This window comes from Ammospiza caudacuta, chromosome 6, assembly GCF_027887145.1.
Source record: "Ammospiza caudacuta isolate bAmmCau1 chromosome 6, bAmmCau1.pri, whole genome shotgun sequence".
Taxonomy (NCBI): domain Eukaryota; kingdom Metazoa; phylum Chordata; class Aves; order Passeriformes; family Passerellidae; genus Ammospiza; species Ammospiza caudacuta.
The window spans coordinates 55422827-55445541 of NC_080598.1; the positions used below are offsets into that span (position 1 = coordinate 55422827).

At 42.9% G+C, this 22715-nt stretch overlaps 1 protein-coding gene across 1 annotated transcript in view; it reads left to right on the forward strand.

Moving 5' to 3' along the window:
- Window positions 1-22715, forward strand: part of RCOR1 (REST corepressor 1) — an 81768-nt gene that overhangs the window by 54564 nt on the left and 4489 nt on the right. The window contains exons 4-11 of the mRNA XM_058806198.1: window positions 3540-3592; window positions 7591-7752; window positions 10388-10506; window positions 13894-13972; window positions 18462-18656; window positions 19647-19724; window positions 19890-19947; window positions 20487-20716. Coding sequence (XP_058662181.1) covers window positions 3540-3592; window positions 7591-7752; window positions 10388-10506; window positions 13894-13972; window positions 18462-18656; window positions 19647-19724; window positions 19890-19947; window positions 20487-20716 — 974 coding nt within the window. The remainder of the gene's footprint in view (window positions 1-3539; window positions 3593-7590; window positions 7753-10387; window positions 10507-13893; window positions 13973-18461; window positions 18657-19646; window positions 19725-19889; window positions 19948-20486; window positions 20717-22715) is intronic.

Here is a 22715-nt window from a genome sequence, read left to right on the forward strand (position 1 = left end):
AATGAGTTGGATGGGAGGTGAGGATGCTCTTACCTGCCCTGTTCAGGAAAAAGTTATGCTGGTAAGAAGAGTGCTTGGTGGTGTATTTTATGCTGGGGGAAATGGGCTGGGATTGCTCTGCTGCTCTTGCTTGTTCTCTTCTGGAAAGCAGCTCAGAGCTGTGCTGGCAAGCTGTCTCTGTGGTGTAAGCAGGGCTCTGCCCCAGGCTCCTGTGATGTCTAAGCAGATTGCTGGGTTACACACCGAGCGTGACTGAATGAATGCCACTGAAACACAGCGAGCACAATTCCACGTGCCCGCTGCCCTGTGCTTGCTGGAGGTGCAGAGGGAAGGCAGGGATGGAACAGGACACTTCTTTATCTGGTGTGGCATGTGAAGCATTGAGCTTGTGGCAATTCCAGGCTTTACTGGTATGGGAGACTAAAGGGATCGTGTGACTCAGCTGGTGCCGTGCTCTTCCTTGCCTACTTCATATGGAGGGGGAAGGTAAAGAAAGAGTGATGGGAAGGATTGCTCAGGGGACTGTCATTCCTCTGGTGCCAGCATCAGAGCGAGTGAGCTCACAATTAGCCAAGAAATGACGAGCAGGAGGGGCAGTAAGCAGGCAGGAAACAAGCCAAGGTGACAGCGTGGTGGTGTACTCCTTGTCTGTCCTTCGCCCACAGATGCTCTTTTAGTGCTTAGGAGTACTACTGCTGTGTGCTCACGGTCAGTTTACTGCCTTATTGCCTTTTTCTTATTCTTTTCTCTTTCTCCACTGTAACAATGAGATATAACACTGAGGTGTTACAGAGCCTACCATGACAGTAAAAGCATCTTTCCCTGAAAGCTTACTTTCATATTGTCTAGTCACTCACAATCTACTGTTTGGCTCAGTGGTGTATTGCCTTGTTGGAAGGGAAATTATATGTGGGGACCTTGCTAATATTGTTGCTTAGTTAGGAGAGAAAAGGCTGTAATGATTTTTTGGGGAGCAAGTGCGTTTTCGTTACTTAACATCAGGCATAAGAAGGATAATATGCTGGAAAGGAGAACAACCTCATCTCTTCTCTGTATGTATTAAAGGATCAGATGCTGAAGTCAAATGAGGAGCTGTAGATCTTTGCACAGTGAAAGCAGGGTAGTTAATGCAGTAGTACTTAGCATTCAGGAGCTTAATTCAGCCTTGGACTTGAGAGAATTCAGCTCCTTTCCCTCCTCCTTCCTTCATGTCCTCCTTAAACAAAATATATAACACTGCATGTGCAATATCTGTTTTTTAAGGAAGCAGAGAGCATTTAGCTGAACTACAGGGAAATGCTGCATATAGGGTTTCCTGGCAGCCTTTGCTCTTGATTTGGTTTTGTAACTCTGGAGGCACCTGAAGTTGCTGTTCTGCCCCCCATCCTGCTGAGGTTCCCTGCCCCACTGGGCATGTGGAGGGAAGGGATGGTGTATATATGAGGCAGTTCCCTTCTCTGTCCCTGTTTACCCTCTATGTCTCTTCTGGATCATGTTCTCTGCTTGTGATGTGGTTTTGCAAGTTGTTTTTTTTTTTTTTCTGTGGTGAAGCTGATTTTCAGGGTTTGTACTAGGCATTGGTAGCCCTCAGGATGTTCTATTAGGCAATGCAGCAGATTCAGCCTAGGAAGTTGGTCATTGTCCCAAGCACCTCCACTGCCTTTGCAACTATTTTATTATGTTTCCCTTGTACAAGAAAAGGTTGTTTGCAAGAATGGATGATTTTCATCTCAGTTCAACGTGGTTCTTAGAAATAATTTGTTGACTTAGAGAGACAGATGTGTTTGTGTTGTAGTAATGCAAATGAATGGTTGTGGCTAGACCTTTTTCCAACAGGCTAATAAAACATTTACTGAGTGGATCTAAAACATGGAGCAATGTACAGGTTTGTCAGCAACTCCTGTGGGGAGTTGCCATGGTGTGCAGGTGGGAGCCTGGAAGGACAAGAACCTCATGGAATGTCCTTGCTAATGTGGAGCTGTGCCTGTGTTTATAGCATGCTCTTCTCCTGGCACATCATGTGGCTGTATTAATATTCTTATGTACTTTTGTAGGGCACTTAACAAGTCCCTCTTTTCCAACATATTTTTGTAAAAAGTAATGCAAAGTTTTTGTACTTTTCACGTGAAGGTCTGTGATTTCTACCCCATGTCATATTGGCTAGTCTAAACATGGGATGTCTACTTTTAAGTACCTAGATTTAAATTCTTATTATTAATGACAAGTTGAAAATAAGAGGCTGGTGCTCTCCTGCTGTGTGTTTTCTGATTTATCCTTTCTGTTTTCCCAGTACCTTTTGAGCTTATAGCTTACTTAATAAGCTGAAGGAATAATTGAGGACTGTCCCAGCTTGATGGAAAAGCTTTAAAGAATACTATGCTATTCTATAAAAGTGTTCATAAAGATAGAAAATAGGCAAGAAGCACATTTGAGGTCCAGACTGTGGGAAATGCAGCTTCCTTAGCTGCAGAGCGCACAGAACCATTTCCTTGCTGTGTATGCTCTCCGTGAGTCTGGTGCTCAGCACTGTAACTTGCTTTCATCCTTCCCTGGGTATCTGTAGAAAAAGAAGGGAGAATGATTTTTGAGTTCATTGCTGTGTGACTCATTGTGAAGTCTGATTTTTGTATAAGGATGAAAACTTTGGCTGTGTGTATCAGTTTTAGGTGAGGGTACTACTAGCATGTTATTGGGGACTGTACAGGCAACCTGTAAAAGGTGAAGCAGGAGTCTCACCTTTTGGATTAATTTGTTTTCAAGGGTGTTACTATCATTACAGTGTGGTTAATAATGATCAGACACAAGGGCACAGTCTTCACAACACCACCACTGCTCCTAACTTTGGTCCATTCCTCTCAAATAGGTGCTGTTGGACATAATGTGGGCTCAGTCACTCTGAGTGAAGACATTTGGTTTAGTCCCACTATACAAAACGTAACTTCCCAGTGCACATTCACATTGTAAAGATTAAAAGCTCATGGGGCATAATGATACAAGAGTGTGGGGTTTGGTCCAAGATAAAAATTGCTGAGATTTGAGAAATGAAAAATTTACCAAGATATCTGCAGTGGTTGTGCTGCAACACTAGGATTCAGGCAGTATTGGAAGGCATGGATTGTGTCTGGGGATGTTTTTCCTTAAGAAAACAACTAATTTGGGTCTATTAAAAAAATCACCACCAACCAACCAATAAAAAACCCACCACAAAATGAACACTCACCCCAAAAAGCAGCTGACACAGTCATGTCTACAGTTTTGATGAACAAGTTCTGAAATACTATAGGCTGTGTTTCAGAAGTACTGGGACTGGATTGGATATCATGGATCATTTAGGCTTAAGGAGAATACATAGTTTGTCTGGTGGCTTGTTTTTCTTACATTTTCTTCTGTTCCTGAATTGCTGGAAACAGGAGCTGTTCATGAAAGTTCTCTGTGGAGGGCTGAAGTCAGGGCTGCAGATCTGGGTTTTAGATTGGGAAAGAAAAGGGGAGATGAGATCATTATATGAAATGCACTTACACCTTCTCTTTGTTTTTCAGTGGATGAATATATTGCCATTGCTAAAGAGAAGCATGGATACAATATGGAGCAGGTAACAACCCTTTGAGTACTTTATTTTAAAATATTTTTCAGCAAGTATTCAAACATGACTTCAAGTGACTGCCTAGAACTGCTTTTTTCTTTCTGTACCTTCTATGTTTTTTCCTCTAGTACTTGTCCCAGAGTTGACTGTCCCTGATAGTAGCCTGTACTCTGTGGATACAGAGTTTACCCCTAGTTTTACATCAAGAGTCAAAAAGAAGGAGAAAAACAAAAGCATTATCATTTCTAATGGAGTCTGGCCATGAGTATTATGCTTCCTCTGGTGACTGCTTCTTGAGCACTTTCAGACCCCCTAAACAATGTTAAAAAGATTGGCTTATCTTTGGACAGCTGCCTGATTGCACTGCAGTTTCCAGCTGACTGCTCTGTCTCTGCTTCATAGATGTCTTGCCAGTTATTAATGAGCTATTGAACCATCATGTGCTTTTCTGAGGCAAACTGATACCCACAGTTATTTACCTTAAAACTGTGCTGCAAATCATTTTGCATTTCACAGATGAGCACCTTGCCTGTCACTGCACTAAACAGGGGATGACTTTGCCAGTGGCCACTGACCTTAGCCATGACCTGTAACTTAGGGCTGGAAATCCTGGTGTGAGGAACAGACCTCTCCTTTGTTCCCTGTGGTCTAAGATTGTCTACTAATCTTTCCTGTGTTAACTGACAATGATTTCAAAACTTGCTGGGGAGATGAGTAGATTTGTGCCTGGGAGCTTGTGTCTGAATTCTGTGGAGTTTCCTCATGCACTCATACTTGCTCGGAAAGGGAAGGCAGGGAATCTCACAACTCAGTGTATTGGCAAATCATATACTGTCTCTACAAGTACAAAAACCCGAAAGTTTATGAAATTGTTCAGGCAGAGGCTGTGAGCATAGAAACAAATACTTGGGATGGGAAAGGGCTTCTATGTAAATGATTCTGCTGTCATCCTTGAGTCAGACTTTCAGTCGTTGATACTCATGCTCAGAAAGACTTCTTGCTGAACAAGAACACTGAGGTTGAGATAGCCAGCAAAATTTCTGGCAAAACCAGGAATCATCAGGCTTGATAATTGGAGTTTCTAAAAGCAGAAAACAGCAATCAAGTGAATGTGAAGACATCAAAAGGCTGTGAACTTAAAATGAAAATAAAGATGGTAACTCCCTTTGGCTGATATTGGTATACCCTAGTATTGGTTATTGTGCATAACATTTGCCAAGAGTGATGGTCTTGGAATAGTAAAAATGGGTTTCATTATTTTAGTGGAGAAGTGTTGTTTGGAAAGGAAAGACTGATACAGAAGACTGATGAAAATGAAGCTTGTGATTTAAAAAAAAACCCACTGAATTCTTGTGGTTTGAAAAAATTAAATTTAGCTAACAAAGATTTGCATTAATTTTAATGTTGAAAATACAGACCTCCCACTCATTCCTTTGAGTCTTTTTCTCCATTTTTCTCTCCCCCTCTGTGTACAGAAGTTGCATGACTTGCCATATCAGAGCGTAAAGTGACTGAGCAGCTTGTGAAAGTGTCCCTGCTCCTAAAAATTTTCTCATTCCTTCTGTAGCACTCTCACATAATACTCTGGAGTTAAACATGTTTGCCATGTCCTTTGGGATTTCCTAGAGAGTTGTGCTAGGCATTTTCAGGAAATAACTGGAGAAGATCTAGGTTTTGTTGCTCTGGAAGGCACACATTCATTTTGTATTACAGGGACAAGTGTCAAGGCTTTCAAATCAGGATGATTATTTGTGTCACCAAGGGAAACCCTGTCTTCAGCAGGTATCATCTGCGTTGCTGTTGGCTGAGTAACTGGACAAGCTGATACAGACTCCCTGGAAGCCAGTAAAAGCTCACTTTAGCAATTGGCCACTGTCTGTGGGCTCTGCTGGCCAAGGCAGCCCTGTCCCACACGTGCATTCCCTGACAGCCAGTCACTTTGCTCCTCTGTCCAGGGGGCTTGGCTGACAGTCATCTACAGAGATTGCCTTTTTCCCACCTGTGCCCACTGCCCAAAACATCTCTTTAAAGGCTGGGATGTGCCAGTGTGCTGCAGGGGGTGGGAGCTGCTGGCAGGGTGCTGGGGTGTGTGCTGGCTGGTGCTGCTCTGCCCAGCAGGTTCCTGTCCAGCTGCCCGATCCGTGCCAGCCCAGCTCCCATCCCTGTCCTTTCACTCCCCTTGCCCATGGCTCAGTGCCCTGCTCTTGGCTTTGCTGCTGTTGGATCATGGCTGGAGGCTCAGGGCTGTGCTGCTGGGAGTCCCTGCAGCCTGGCCAGGCAAAGGGCAGGCTCCCCACAGGCCAGTGAGCTCTGGCAGGGCAGGAACTACAGCTGTGGGTTGTTGTGCTGTGCTGTAGTAGTGTCAGACTTCTAGAAGCACCACAGTAAGTCTGGCTGTGACCTGGCCTTCCCTGCCAGCCTTTGTCAGACACCCTGGGACAAAGGAGCCTGGGAAGGCCCTGTGCTCACCTGTCTAAGAGTGCAGAGTTCTTCCAGGGCAGCACAGGTGGGAGATGAATACTGATCTCCTCTTAAAAAAGCCTATAAGGAAAATCTTCTTGTTTACCTCTTGCTTTATATAAGCAGCTCTTCCCTTAGTCCTCACTAACACCTCAGTGCTATATAATGCTGCCCTGCCCTCCTGAAATGTCTCACTCCTTGTTTATCCCTTGTTTCCTCATAGAGATGTTGGATAGATATATATTTGAAGCTGAATGAGATTGTCAGGGGAGAGGAAACTCAGTCCTTCATGACTGCAGAATAGTTTCTTTGACCCATCCTTGCCAGAACGGCTGTGTGGCTTCTGTGACATCTCAAGTGAATGTGCTAGGACTGAGATTATTACTACTTGTTCTGTGTGATGGCAGAAGGGAGACGGTGTCCAGGCAGCACTGAGAGTCCAGCAGGATCTGGGCAAGATCTTGGCTAACATTAACATTTATATGCATGCTCTCTGCAGTGTCTCAGGGGTGTGAGATCCCATAAAGGAACTACTTTTTTGCATAGCAAAGTAATGGGGAAACCCCGATTTTGGAGGGATTTTGTAACGCTGGGCAGCCAGGGTGAAACTACTAGCTAAGGGTAACTATGGCTGTGAAACCTGAGCTGAGTTTGCATATGATGAGAGGGTTACTCTTACGTTTTACTCAGCATGTTAGGGGTTGTTTTCACTTCACAGCAATTGTGAAAGGCTGGTTTTTAGCTCTGCAGAGTCAGGCCTTCCCAAAATGACTTGCAGTGTTTGCTGGCATGCCAGGGGTAGTGTTGTGTCACAACACACAGGGGCTGTGGAGCCCTAGGAGAGGGGGGCTGTGCACGAGTGCCTCAGAGACAGCAGAAGGGGAAGGGTTTGCAGGTGATGAAGCACAGGCACTTTGGAACTGAGAAGCAGAGACTGCAACAGCAAAATGAGGTCTCTCATTTTGGTCTCTCATTTTGTTCCCTTGTTCTCTCAAGGGAACAAAAGAGCAGCCCCCAGAATGTGTGAGATTTATTCCTCCTTTGGGCTAGGGATTTCTTAGCAGCAAGTCAAGGTGATGCATGTTCTCTGCCTTTCCTTCTTCCAGTTCTTGTTTCATTCTCTTCTCTTTTCCTGTTCCTCCTCGGAAAGAACCCCATAAACAATTATAAAAAACCCCTGTCAAAGAAACCATCCTTCTAATTGCCAGGAAATGGAGTCCAGCACTGGAAAGAAGCTGCCTCCAGTCTTTTTTAGGTAGACTTCCCAAGCCTTTGCTCTTATCTGTGCATACCATTATCAGTAAAGTTGAAGTAATTGCTTAAGTTTTTTCTCCCACCTTCCTGTTGCTAATCTTTTATCACATGATGACCTGTGTAGTTTTGATAAACTTCGGTCTGGTCTTCACAGCCTAGGACTCCAGGTTTCTTGCACTCAGAAATTATGTCTAATGTGTTGCCTGAGAAAAATGTCATAGCTCTCCCTTTCCATTTTCCAGTAGTGTTTCTTTTGATTACAATTGTCACCTTGGTGTCTGTGTTATTTCTAGGCTCTCGGCATGCTGTTTTGGCACAAGCACAACATTGAGAAGTCTTTGGCAGATCTGCCAAACTTTACTCCATTCCCAGATGAATGGACAGTGGAAGACAAGGTCTTGTTTGAACAGGCCTTCAGTTTCCATGGGAAAACCTTTCACAGGATCCAGCAGATGGTAAGTGGCGTTGCAGGAGTGGGAAAGCAGAACAGACTGTTGTCTTCAGTGTTGTTTGTGCTGAATGTGTGTCTGATGCTCTTGAGAGAGAGCAGGCCAAAGGGGATGAGAGGGAGAATGGTACCATGAATAGAAAGAAACAATATTATTCCCGGAGTCTCTGTAGAAGTGTTTTCCTGAAGTGCTTTACTGGTTCAGGATAAACTATGACTGTGATTTTTTTTTTTGTTTGTTTGTTTGGTTTTTTTGTTGTTTTTTTGGTTTTTTTTTTTTTTTTTTTTTTTTTTTTTTTTTTTTTGTTGGAAATTACCGTTTTCAGCCCCCTTTTGTGCTATGGTAGTGTTTGTCTCAGCTGGAGTCCAGGCATGGTCTGTAGACATGCCCACACATATGCAGTAAATATCATCTCTGTGCAAAGTTGATTTCCTTTCTTATAGCCTGATTTTTAGGAATTAATTTTATTGAATGATGAAGTCTGTGCTTAATGTGATTTGGGACTGTCAGCAGATGCTGTGATGGAGGTTTATACATCCTTGCAAGCTTCAGTCCTTTGCTTTAGGTTGGTAATGATGCTGTTTCAAATGTATGATTGAAAACTTCAGGGATAGATTTCTGCCTGAAAGGAAAGGACTAGGGAATGTGCAGTTTTCTTTTGAAAGAGGGAGAGGATGGGTTGTAAAAATTTTTATTAATTGTATCTTGAGAGTGTCTTCAAGCGGTTCATCACCTGGGTGGGAACTAGACTTTGTCCTTTGCTCTCCTTCAGTAAAGTAGCCTCTTGAGTGTTCCAGCAGGACCCAGTTCCACTGTCTGTGACCCTTTGAAGTGAGCCTAGGCTGTTGCAGAGTGTTGAGCCTCTTTAAAGTACATGTGACACAGGTCTGTATTGCTGATCCTGCTGAAAAGTAAAAGGTGACTTGCCTTCCAAGGATGAAGGTCCCTTTTCAAAAGGATGGCAGAAAGAGGCTTGTTTTCATCATGTCTTCCTTCATGTTCCTTGTCCTTCACTGACATTTATTTCCAAATGTTCTTGGAGTCCTAGGGTCTCCCATTCCCTTGGGTCAGGTGGTGGACCTGTTGAAGAGTGGAGCTGCTTTATTCCTGAGTTCTTCTGTAGGAGGGAAAATAGGGCAGGGGAATGTCCTGGGGAAAAAGGGAACATAAAGCCCACCCTGTTGGCTGGTTAACTGCCAAAGCAAGAAATTCTCACTTTGGTTTATGTGCAGAAGCATGGCTCTGTCCCTGAGTGAAGTGCATTCCAGTGCAGGGATGCCAAGCTCCTGCACTGTTCCCTAGGTAATGATATTTTTTTACTGTTACTCCCAGGAAGGCGATTCTGCATGAAAGGAATTAAATGGCATGAAGCTTTGTGTCTAGCAGGGGACAGGAATCAATGGCTCAGGAGTTAGTTGTTAGTTTATAGATGCTGCCCCATTAGCACCCCTACAGATTGGAACTGAGGGGAGAAATCTCCAAAGCCAGAGAATGAAAGGCAACTTAGATTATTTACCAGAGCTGGTTCTGATATTTTGTCACTCTTAGTACAGGTTTATAGCCAAGTGGATGTTTGTCATGAACAGCCTTGTCCCTGGGTTGGTTCTGTGGAACTCTTTTTAATTTCAGAACACCAGCCTGTTGCATGGCTGTTGGCAACACAATATTGACTTAGCACCTGTGCTTTGCCAGGTGGATTTCTGCCTGTGTGCAGCTGTGAGCCAGAGTGGGAGTGCTGATGTGATCTGTTATTAGAACCTAAAGTCAGTCTGCAGTTTGAGAACCAGGCTTGTCTCAGGTGAAGACTTAAACTGCAGTGTTTGAGTGAAAGAGATCTGGCTCTTGCTCAGTGTTTTGTTTTCCTCCTCACCTGCTCTGCCCTTCAAACTGAATCAGACACTTAAGTAAAACATGTTTTATTCATCAGGAAAGACTGGACTTTCACCTTTCAAAAGTCCTGTGTAAGAGCATCCCTGTAAAGTGCCTCAAAAGTAGAGAATTAGTCTTAATGTAGTTCTGTGCTTTTTGGAGGCAGACTTTTCATTCTTAGTTACAAGGTAATGGCATTTGTGTAAGAGGACAAAAAAAAATTTCCATTTTTCTGTACTCTCAGTTCACCATACAGTAGCATTTCACCTTTTGAAAATATCCTTTGTTGAGACCTTTGAATAGACTTTGTCATGTGAATGGTGTGAATAAACCTATTTAACCAAACATCAAAGACATGCTTGGGATGTTTGCAATTCAGCAGTTTCTGTGATTGTTTACATATGTCTGTGTTGGCTTTAAAACTGTCTGTTTTAGGTCTGTTCTGGCTTTAAAATTGTTACCTCGCTTTTGAGGCCTCATTTCAGATTTGCTCTTGCTGTGTTCCCCTTTTCTGGAGGGAACCAGCTGCTTGACTGGTGAGGGAAGCTTGCTGAGATGCTCTTTGGAGACCTTAATGTCCTAAATAGTAGGACACTAACCTGAAATGCTCCCCATAGATCATTTTTAGAAAGGCTGCAGAACTGCCTTGCTTGAGCCTTTGAGAGAATCCAATATCAAGAGGTCAGATATTCCTTGGAAAAACAACTGTATGTGTATCTTCTGGGGATACTTTACATATAAACATATAAAAGGATACATGTTTAATTTACAGCTTCCTGACAAATCAATAGCCAGCCTGGTGAAATTTTACTACTCCTGGAAGAAGACAAGGACTAAAACCAGTGTGATGGACCGTCATGCTCGGAAGCAAAAAAGGGAACGTGAGGAAAGGTAGGTTTGCAAGCAGAAAGGTCTTGTATTGCACACACTGATTTCTTTAGTCTGTCCCAGAAATTCCTGTTAGCTTGTAAGAAACCAGTTACAGGATTTTCCCCAAAATGTTTCCTGGTACCACACCTTTCCCCACCCCTCTTCCCTGCTATGTTTTGCTTTGCTTAAAGCCAAAAGGCACTTGGCAGTAAGCTGTGTTCCCTTTCTGACACTGCAATTCCTGATTGCCCTCCAGTGCACTGGTTACAGTCCCACCATTCTAGAACTTTTTCTGTGATACTGCTTGAGGGTTGGGAAATTGAAATTAAATCTGTTTACAATCTGATTGGCACTGTTGTCAGCAGAACCAGAAAAGCTGATAAGCTGATAAGCAGGACAGTAAAAGGAATTAATGAAAGAGCTGAAATCTGCCTTTATTTCCTCCATGTGATGCTCAGCAGAGTGAGAACGTGCACCTGCTACAGGAAACAGGCTCCAGTGCAGGAGCCCTCTGAGCCTGTGCCTGTACACACACAGACCCTTCCTCTTCTGCATCTTAGAAAACTGTGACCAAGAAAAGGCTGCTGGGCCAAACTGTTTTCTGAGAAAGATGAAGTTAAGGCTCTGATTTTGAGTGACTGAGAAGAGGGTAGCACAGGGGAGCTTAGGATGAGCTCTCTGGCTGAGCTGTTCCAGGGAGTGGTGCTGGGTGCTTTGGCTTTTGGGTGAGGCTGGTGGTGTTCAGGAGGTCATTAGACACTGAGATTTAGCAAATGAGCTTGAGTCATGCCTTTTCTGCAAGCTCACCCTCCCTGATACCCAGGCAAGCCCTTGAAGGAAGGTCAGCAGTGTAAGTATCTGTACAGTTATTGTCACTTGGTGGCTTCACCTAGTTCTGGAGCTGAAAGAGCCTCAGAAATGCAGAGGTTTCAGGTGACTGACAAAAACAACCACTGAACAGCAGCAACTCCAATTTCTTGATGCAGGTACCTTCTCAACCTGCTCTAAAATGCAATGAATGTATTTGCAAACCAGATTTGAAGTGTGCCTGCCTTTGGAAGACTTCTGACATAATTGGGCAAAATTCTGCAAACACCTTTCCCCTCAGCGGGGTTGTTGCATTTCCCAGTTGGCTGTTTGCTGGGTCCACTGCATGTGAGCAACTCTTGTTTGGGAAGGGGGAAGAAAAGTGTTTCTAGGGTTGAGCTGTGCTGCACCAATGACTCACTCAACCTCTCCCATCTCTCCTTTAGGTCAGCAATACTTAGCAGGCAGGGCCAGGAGAATACTGACAGCCAACTTGTCCAGTATTTGGTTGGCTTTCTTTGACCTGAGTCTCTTTTTCCATTATTTTCTCTTCTCTGCAAAGACTGTCTATTTTTCTTCTCCCCATCCTGGTTGTTGGGGTTTTTTGTTTGTTTAGTTCTTCAGCTTTCCCACTAAGTTATTGATGGGGGGGGGATTTTTTGTATGGAGTATGTGTTTGTCTTGGACCATGCAGTTTAAGGTCTTTTAATACTCATCTCTCTTTTTGTTCTGTGCTCATAAATGAAATTACTGGAATTTAGAAATATACCTCTCAGTACCTATGGCTGTTTGCTAGGAAAAGTAGCACCTCAGGCCATCTGGTGAATGGGAAAGAACTGTATGGGCTGCCATGTGCTGTAATTTTGTAACCTTTGAGGAAGGCAGCTGGATTGGGAATGCTTAACTTGGTTTACATCTGCAGGAAGCTAAGCACCAAACTTAGCTTGATGTTTGATTTCTGTTCTTCCCCTCCATTATGTAAACTAGTCAAACCCCTGCACCCTCAAAGGATTTGTCAGTGCAGCCATGCAGGGTGTGGGATCCACTCTGGGTGAGTTTAGGGTGCCTGGATTTTCAGGTTGTACTGTGCCATTTGGTGTTGGCAGAACTTCAAAAGTGTTCTTTGGTTATGGCAAATTCTGTGTCTGCAGAAATGAGGAGGTGGGCTTTAATTCAGCTCATGTCTAGGGGACTTGCTAGAATACAAGAACAAACTATCAGCACAGCAAAGACTTGTGAAAAGGCTGAAATCTGAACCTAGCTGAGAACACAAGGAAATTCCTTTAGAGATGGGGTTAAGAGAAGAGGCAGTCTGAGGTACCTCACTCAAATACCTCTATATCCCTTTTGTGGCTAGGCAGGGAAATTCCCCAACCCCTCAGATTGCCACTAACACAGCTCTCAGTGCATTTGGGACCAGGTATTCAGCACCTGTTCCCATACAAATGTGATGGACTTTGTGTGTGCAGCTCTGGGAGGGGCTGCTTGGGAGTGGATTCCTTGGAATCATCATTACCCAAAATAAATTGTGAATCAGCTGCTGAGCCAGGTGGCTTGGGAGAGCAGAAGTGGTTTGTACAAGTGCCTGCTCTTGTGGAGAAGGCTGGCAGCCCATTCCTCCTTGGGATGTGGCTGCAGCAGGGACGTGTCCAGGTGAGAGCTGATGCCACAGCCAAGCTCAGCAGCACGTGCTGTGCCTGCTGCCTCCTGCTCCCTGCGAGCACAGCCCTGCCCTGCCCTGGAGCTGGGACGTATCTGCACCAGCTGATGCTTCTCAGCACAGACTGTGAAGTTTGATATGACAAAATAGGCTTATTTTTTTTTGATTAATGAAGATGCTTTGATTACATCAGCTTATTTCTTCTGTTTCTGGGCATCATTTCAAATGGACAATGCAATTTACTTTGGTTGTGTACATTAGAAAAATTCTAAATAATGAAAACACATTTGATTTGATGTCTGATTAAAATTCCACCTAAACCAGACTGTACAGGTGTGCCAAGGTTGCTTTCAATATGGCCTCAATTTCATGCCTATTATTACTCTGTAACTGATAACATCTTTTTCTTTTTCTGGGGAGAATAAAATGTGAGGCTGTCACTGAAAAAAAAAAAAAAAAAGAAAAGAAAAACCAAGCATTGTTTATGCTTGTTCTTGAGGGAGTTCATCTTGTGCATCTCTGTTTTGCTGAATATTAAGGAATTGTATGGAATCTGTGTTTTAGCTACTTGCTGTATTTTTAAGTCTTTCTTTCTGTCTCAGTTTGCCTAAAGTAAAAATGCTTAGTGTCCCATGTTCTTTCAAAGATAACTTGTGGAATTAATTTCATGTCTCTTGCCTTCATTTGTGTAGATTTATTTTGCCTAAGTACACTGCTGAGAAGTGTCCCTGTATGCACTATCCTCAGAATTTAGAATTCATTGACTTGAACTGATACCAAATAAAATCAACACCAACTCCCCAAAAAACCCACATCCTGGGAAGAAAATTAGGGAAGGCTTTTGGGCTTGCTGTGGCATTCATGCTTTTGTTTTAGAATGCTGTTTATAGAAAAAGAGAGCCTCACAAACTAATACAGTACTGTCTGCTTTTGTCTTCCAGTGAGGATGAAATGGAAGAAGCAAATGGAAATAACCCTATTGACATTGAAGTTGAACAAAACAAGGAGAGCAAAAAGGAGGTATAATTCTGTTTCTTACTCCTGTACAAATGAAAGTGTTTATTTACTAGCTACTTTGTGACAGTATCTAATTTTCTTCAGTACTTTGTCTAGTTGTCATACAAGAAAAGAATTGTCTTCAGAATTATTCTTAGATCAAGACAAGTATAGATAAAGAAGTTGTTATGGATAGAGCTGGGAAAATTTAACACTTCACCATCCCATGCTAATGTACTATGTGATTGTTTCCAGTCCCTTTTATCTTCTCTCTGTGTTAGCTTAAACCACCCTCAGTGGTTTAAATCAACTTAACTGCATGGAGATGGAGTAGAAGCACATCCCCCTATGGAGATGGCTTGGTGGAGGGGGGGATCCATCCTTTTGTTCTAGGTAGACCAACAGAAGAATGTTTATATACATGTTAGACTCTAAGGTACATTCCTGATGTATTGAAATCCCCAGCAATCCTTGTCACTTCACCAGCACCAGGATTGCAGCTGTATTGGTGAAAAGTAAGGGAGAAAGCTTTTGTGCCTAGTTAATTTTGTCTGGCAGGGTGACCTTAACCTGTTGTCACATCAGCTCAAAATGTAGTACTTGTGTTTCACTTCAAGTACTTCATTTTCTGTGGGCATAGAGTTCTGGATGAAAATAGCTACACAAATACAACAGTTACAAAAACCCAGCCTGTGATGCCCTGCAGGAGATCATATACTTCATCTCCATGTGCCTAACCTGCAGGTTACCTGTTACTAAATAAAAACACCTTGTTCAGCAGCAGTGTGGGTTGAATGTATGAGTTACAGGAAGATGATTAAGACTTTCTTTCCTTGAAGTTAGCTCCCTTTCCTGGTTTCTTCTAGCCTGATTTCTCTCCCAGTCTCTCTCTCCTGGTCATTCTATTTCTTAATTTTTTTAAAGGTTATCTTTAGGGAAAACCCTCTAGAAGTGTTTAAAGACATGATCCCACACAGTCTAAAAAGGGTTCTAGAGTAATGGTTTTGTCAGTCACTCTGTGAGGTTAATTCCTCCAACAAATAATTTTGCATGGAAATAACTGAAAAATCACCACATTTCCATCTGCTCTTCACCCACGTGAGGGTGCTCTCTAGACTTTCCAGGAAAGTTTTGCTGTTGTTTCCACTGATGGAACCAGCATGTTCCTGATGTCTTCCTGGAGGCAGAGTGGATGTGAAGCCATTTGTATTAATCCTTACAAGAAACTGAGTTCTCAGAAGCCTCAGTAACACTCAGGAAGGGTTCTCACTTGGCTAAGTTCCAGCAGTGTACTGTAACTCTATAGTGTTTTGTAAATAATGCTATTGTCTCATTTCCCATTATTTTAATGAATTTGCAGTTAAGATTTTTCTGTAAGCTCTTCAAAAGCTTTCATCTGTAATAGAACTCTGTTCAACCCCCTTTATTATTTCCCAACCAATGCTGACATGTCCTGAACTTGCTGCAGAAGAGAGAAGGATAGTTCTTCTCCAGCTTGGCTGCATGTAAGGCCAAAACAGATCAGATGTCTGGTTTGGACAGCTACCATCAAGATATTTTTGCAGAAAATGTTAGTGTGGGAGGAGGCTTTGTGCCCTCCTTGTAACACTGGTACAGGCCATGGCACTCGAACCAATCTGAAACTCATGCAGTGTATTGAGTCTGGCTGTGTGTGCCATGGCAGCCTTGTGGGGACTCTTCAGGACAGGGATTGTCCTGAAAATGGAGCTGACAGCCTTCATAGCCTGTTCAGAGTTCAGCTGTGCCTGTTCAGTCTGGAGAGGAGGAGTCTCAGGAGAGACCTCTATCTCTCTCTGCAGCTGCCTGAAAGGCTGTAGCAAAGTGGAGATTGGTCTCTTCTCCCAGACATCCAGGGATACAATGAGAGAAAACGTCCTTAAGGAGGGTTCAGGTTGGACATGAAGAAGAATTTTTTCACTGAAAGGATTGTCAAGCACTGGAATGGGCTGCCTGGGAACATAGCAGAGTCACCATCCCTGGAAGTGTTCAAGAAATGACTGGACATGGCACTTAGTGATGTGGTTTGGTTGATGAGTGTTTGGTCAAAGGTTGGACTCTGTGATCTTGGAGGTCTTCTCCAACTTAAGGATTCAGTGATTCTGATCCTACAGTACCTGAATTTAGGGCTTATTGAAATGCCTTGAGAGACAGAGCAGGTAACCAGGAGGGGACAAGTTTGTCCTTGGTCATTAGGTTTCTTTAGTGATGTGGTCAGACATGCAGGGGCTGTGATGTGCCAGCAGCCCAGGACTCTTACTGTAAGGAACCTCCCTGTCCCAGATCTGCAGAGATGGTTTTTTCAGCTCTGAGACCTGTTGGTTGCTATCTGACTTACCCCGTAATACTGGGATTTCTCAGAGTATCTGAAATCTTTCATCTGTTTCCTCTTTTGAGGATCATTGGAAGAAGAATGTTCTTTTTTTAAATTTAATTGTTAGTGCAACTGTTTGGATTTCCTTGCATATTGACTCTGTAATACTGAGGTCATGACCTAGACCTGCTTCCTTTGTATCTTCCTTGTTCCTGGAAGTGCCTCCTACTTCATGCTCTGTTTTTATGCAGCTTGAGATACCTTTATCTTCTTTTTACACAGTGAAATCTGAGGAAGGGAACATTGTATTAAGGAGTTTGTAAGACTGAAGTGCACTGGATAGCAGTGGCAATATCTAAATAAACAGGAGTACTGCTAAATCCCTTCTAAATCCCTGCATTTTAATTCTCTCTGGTTTTCAAAAATTGGTTTAATTCTCAAGAGAAATGTGTGTGGCCAGGAATGAAGAGTTTCCAGGACAGACTAGATGTTCCAATTTTTGCTGGGGCCTAGAGGCATTTGGAGCTGTCAAAAACTGTTCTGCTGGAGCTCTGGTTCTTGTCTGCAACACAAAAGAGCTTTGCATTTTTTTAACTGTGTAAAACAGTAATTTGAAACTGCTTTCATTTTTCTTTAATGTTGAAGCTTCTGGGATGTTTGGACTGCAGGCATTGCCTGTTGGTCAGCAGACAGGCTGAACCTGCAGTGAGGCATTGCTGTGTAGTCCTGGGAAGCAGTGTATGTAGATGAAATATGAGTGGATCTGAAATGTCTGTCCATGCTGAATAATTTACCTGGCTCAGTTATCAAAGTGCTCCCTTCTGAAGCAGAGAGCAGAGCTTACTTCACTTGTTCATAGCTAACCAGTCTGGTTTCTCCTGTTCACCACCTGCTGTGAGGGACATAGGGGTATCCCTCCTGCAATGGCCAGAGTTACCTCTGGGCTTGCCCTAGGCATTAGATCTCCTGGAATACTGTGCACCAGTGGATGGAAGAAAAAGGTTGAGAGCAGGCAACTGTCCACACTACTGCTGCTGCTGCTGTGGGGCTCTGGCCATTGTGCCCATGAGGAGGGTGAAAGCTTTTATTCATGGCAGCTGTGCTGGAGTCCTTTGGGAGTCAGAACTTCATACTTGGGTTTGGTGCTCAGCTTCATGTGGTTTCAAAGGCAAGCATTCAATGCTAATGGGCAAATGCCACAAACTGTGTAGAAACTGTATGTAGCTGCAAATTAGGAGGAAAACAATAGCACCAAGTGAAGCCAATGTGTTTAAAGCTTGCAGTAATCAAGCAGAGGATTCACATGTAATGCCTCCCCTCTGCTTTTTCTCTCCTTGCCACCCCTCTGTTCTGTGTTCTTGGCCAGGCTCCAGTCACTGGGTAAAAAATCTTAGGTATGAGTTGATTGTTGAGTGTAACTTCAGGAAGAAATGGGTTTGCTATCTTAGAATCAGCTTTGCTCTTGAAGGATCTGTAGTAAGTGTCCTGGCTAATCTACCTGTCTTTGCTTTAGACATAAAGGATAAAAATAGGAAGTGCTTTGTGAAATACTCCTTTTTCAAAAAAAGACTTAATATTTATTTTAGGTAAAACTGCACCATTTTGATGGAACAGTTGATATTCAAATGCTATGCAAGAAAACCTGGCTTCCAAGTAATGGTGTAACAGTCTAAGAATTACACTGTTGTCACCTCACTCCTTTATCCTTTGCCTTTAAATAAATTTGATTTATTCCTTCCTGTCTCTGTCAGGTAGTAAAACAACTCTCAGTAAAGTATTTTAGTTATGTTCTTTCTGTTTCCACACTTCACTTTGTTTCCTTCTTGGTGGTGTGTCCAGATCTGATGATGAAAACAAGAAGAAGGGTTTTGGAGGTTTGAAAATAACCAGAACATTTAACAAATGCAAAATTGGGCATCTGTCTCCCAAAATGAGAATGGGTAGAGAAGGCAACCACAGTATCTCTGTAAACACTGAAAGCTGCTAAAGGAAAGGAGAGATTTGTATAAGACTGTTTGTATGACATGCCACTGAAAGCAAAAATGTCCTCCTGTCTGCATACTGACATTGTTGTTCTCCAGCCTTTGATGTGGCTAAAAATCAGTGTCACAGAATGGTTTGAGCTGGAAGGGATCTCTAAAGATACTTGATTTTGTAAAATGACTGACTGCTGTTTGCCAGGTGCCACCTGCTGAAACTGTCCCTCAGGTGAAGAAGGAGAAGCACAGTACACAGGCCAAGAACAGAGCAAAGAGGAAACCTCCCAAAGGAATGTTCCTTTCCCAGGAAGATGTGGAGGCTGTTTCTGCCAATGCCACAGCTGCTACCACTGTACTCAGACAACTGGACATGGAGTTGGTCTCAATCAAGCGGCAGGTACGAGCGGGATGGCACAGGAGTCACTGCTGGGTTTGCTGGCACTGCCTGGTGCAGTCTGCAAAGCTGGCAGAAACTTGGAGCTTGGCAGTGATGATGCACAATGCTACGTGCCTTAATTGACAAGCTACTGTCCTTGTGCTCTGAATGCAGCTCTGGGTTTTACATCTCTCAGGTTTTAGTTCCGTGGGCAAGCCTACTTTTGACCTGAAGTAAAACAAGGGAAAGTTCATAGCAGGGACTCGAAGGAACATTTGTTGGCCCCTAGCTTTTCTTGCAGTTCAGAATTCCTTCTACAGTTTTAATTGTGACTTTCCTCAGGTGGCATTGGTTTCAGCAGTATGCAATTTCCAACTGCAGCAGCTCTTTCTTTTGCCTTTTCATGTGGTACTTTCAGAAGCTGCAAATTTGTTTGGCTTAGTCTTTCCTAGACAGGTATCATACAGATTCCTTATGTACCTTTTGCTTCCCTGATGGATCTGCCTTTTAAACAAATGTTTTTCAAATATCTGTGAGTAAATACAGGTTTGCTACATGAGTTTATCGCCTAGATCTGAGCATTTTGCTGTTTCTAAAGCAGAGATCTGTCTCAAGCTCTTTATTGAAGTTAATAGAATTGGTATTTTGGCCTGAAGCCTTTTTCCGGCACTCCGGGAGAAGCTGAACTCTTTAGCAGTCTTTGATTCATTACTTGCTGCAGATGGGTTTGGTCTTCTTATGCTGGGCTTTATACAGACCTGGAAGTTGGGACAGTTCTTGCTTCAAATAACTTGTAGACAGCAGAGAATAAATTAAATGGGATCTCCTGATTTGCCAGCTGCTCCTTCTGTACATTATTCCAATATAGCAAACTTTCTTTTTGGAAAGGGCAGGCTGTGACAAAAACTGGAAGGCTGAGCTTTTGAGGTTCCTGCCAAGGCTGCTGGAAAAGGGCTTGTCCAAAGATTTTTTTTTTAAATTCTTCTTAAAGGGATGAAACTTTCTTTTCAGATTCAGAATATCAAACAGACAAACAGCGCGCTCAAAGAAAAGCTTGAAGGTGGTATAGAACAATACAGACTTCCAGAGGTGAGATAATTTTCTGACCTTTGTTAATTGTGAAGATAAATGCTAATAATATACTTTAACTAACAGTGAATTCCTTGTTGCACTTTTGAGAGGTTTTCATGAGCTCAGATACAAGTGAAAGTATATAAATGAAGTTACCTAATTTTTGTTGCTGTTGCTGTCTAGGTCGTCCAGAAATTTAATGCACGTTGGACCACAGATGAGCAGCTTCTTGCTGTACAAGGTATGGCACTACAAGTTTATTTGTACTTCAGTTGTTGGTAGTCAAAACCCTGGTTCATTTCAGAGCTGAGTTTCTCTTCAGAAGGTAAGGAAGGAGGACTTGGACACTGCCATGTACTAATGCCCAAAGAATGTACTTGAACAGGGATACAATATTCCTCCTTCCCCTCCCTGAGCAACATAAATGGCATCATGTGAATGTTGGGACATAGTGTCTGCCTGTCCAAGCTTTCAGAAAGTGAAACTCAGCTGGAGTCACTGCTGTCATCTTTGTCTGTGTAACTTTTCAAGCAGTACAGGCAGATTTAAACAGGCCTTACATTTGATTCCACCCATCTTTTACTACACCTCTATTCTCTTCTCCAGCACTGGTTTTAACTGTGTCTCTTTCCCAGTTTAGACTTTTTTTTATTCTGCATTAATCTGAAGAAGGTTTGAAACCTTGACAGAACTTCAGCTTTGGATCTTTATGCTGTGACTTGAGCCTGATTTGTGGTCTTTATGGAAATAACTCACTGCTTTTGTTTTTGTTGCTTTTAGCAATCAGGAAATATGGCCGAGACTTTCAGGCAATCTCTGATGTGATTGGAAACAAATCTGTGGTGCAAGTGAAGAACTTTTTTGTAAATTATCGACGTCGTTTCAACATAGATGAAGTCCTACAGGAGTGGGAGGCAGAGCATGGCAAAGAGGAGACAAATGGAACCAATAGCCAGAAGCCTGTAAAATCTCCTGATAATTCCACTAAAATGTCTGAAGAGGAAGATGAGGTAAATCCAATTTAAAAGTCACATCAAATTCCCAATCTGAGCTCAGTTCAGATAGATGTGTGTGTGTATTTATATATATAGTCTTTGCAAAAGCCATTTTTGTCAATTTTCAGTCAGTGCATATTTTACTTCATCTGGGTATACAATTCCAGTACTGATTTGGGGAATTGGGAGATCCAGGCTTGTATGAAAGTGGAAGGAGAACATTAAATTTGCAGCCCTCTGACAGTATGTGTATCTCATCAGAACATAGATGTTTTAATACCTCTTTCTGCTGAAACCCCATGCATCTTTATTTTGGATTTTTTCCCTGCACTCAGTTCTCCCAGCTCTTCTAGGTTTGGCTAGGTTTGATCATAGAATCTTCTAAGCCAAAGCTTGCTCTTTAATTTTTGGTGAGTGGTTTCACTCAAATGAAGGGAAGAAAGCTATAAGCAACGTGAGTGCATGGAACTTCACTCTGGAGTTGCCTAAAGGCAAAGTTTCCTTAAGTTTACAGCTGTTTCTGTAAAGGCAAATTTTAGGAACAGCCTGTTCTTGATGGAGGTTCAGAGTTAACACTTTTCCAAAGGCCATGTGGGTTTGAAATTAACAAAGAGACTGTAGGATGTTTAAGTATGGAAGTTAGTTACAAAAATTCAGTATTAAAAATAAAGGTTAATACTTAGTCTTGTAGAAGAAAACCATGGTAGAGGTTTGTGTGTTAAAAAGTCTGATCAAGGACTTCCTTTGGCCTAATTTAAAAGACGACTTGGTGAAAAAACTGTGCATTGTAAATGCAAGCACAGTCAACAGCATAAGGCAAATTTTGGTTGAGCATGGGGTAAAGACTTCTCAGTGTGCTGTATATTTTTGTTGCTCTGATTAGGGCTGCATCACTTGGACATTCATTGTCCTTCAGACATTTAAAAAGCAGAACTTCACTGCTTCACAAAACCTAATAACATGCAATTCAAAGTTGCTTACATTTGGGAACTAAGTCCAAAGGTATGACAAATGGACAAAACCAAACTCAGAACACTTGCCTTCACTGGTGTGTGTGAGTGAAATTGTTCCATTCTTCCAGAATTGAGAGATGGAGCAAACCAGCATTGGTGCTAGTACATAGCCACCAATTTGAAAGATATGTGGCTCTTGCTACTGTCTTTTCCTGTGTCCTGTAGAATTATATGTTGATAATGCAGAGCTTTTCTTCTCTGGGCCCTCTGGAATTCTTCCTAGCTTCAGATACATCCTTGCTTCTGAAAGCTGAGGTCAAAAAAGGGGAATTTCACTTGACATAGGGAAGCAATGGCTTCAGAAGGAGCTGGAGTGGGCTGGTGTGGCCAGGTGGGTGGATACTGGAGCAATGAGGATCCCAAATGAGTTGGGAGACTGAAGGCATGGCAGCAAGGTCTGGTAAAATGACAACTAGAGCAACAAGTGTGATCCTGAGATTAGTGATGGAAGGTGCCCACTCTGGAGCAGATCAAGTGCTGAGTGGTGGGAACCAGACCAAAAGAAGCTGTGAATGTGGAGCTCCTGCCTTCAGAGGTGGCATAAGCCAAGTGCTGACTGGGTGTCTGGCTCAGTGGTTCTGGGGCCAAGGTGAAACATCACTGGGGTTGTGACAAAAGTGACCTGCATGGGCTGGGACAGGGTTCCTGGTTCCTCCTTGTGCAGTGCTGCATGGCTGGTGCCTGCTCTTGGGGGCACTGGGACAGGCAGTGTCTGGTCAAGTCAGGTGGATTCAGCAGTAGCCAGAAGGCTCTGCTGGCCTAACACTGAAATCCCGTGGGTGCTTTCTTCCCTGGCATGCCTTGGCTGTCTGGCCACCAGCCTCCTGAAAGGTTCATCAGACTTGTGAGGGCTTTGGGCTTTGCCATAGCAAGGGGCCGTAGTTCCTTTTATTTGCAGGGGGGAGTTGAGGCAGTTGGTTTTAAAGCAGCATCAACTCTAGTCTTAATTTGTATGTGTTCAGTTTCCCAACAACAAATCCCAGTGAAAGCTGTTCGAATTC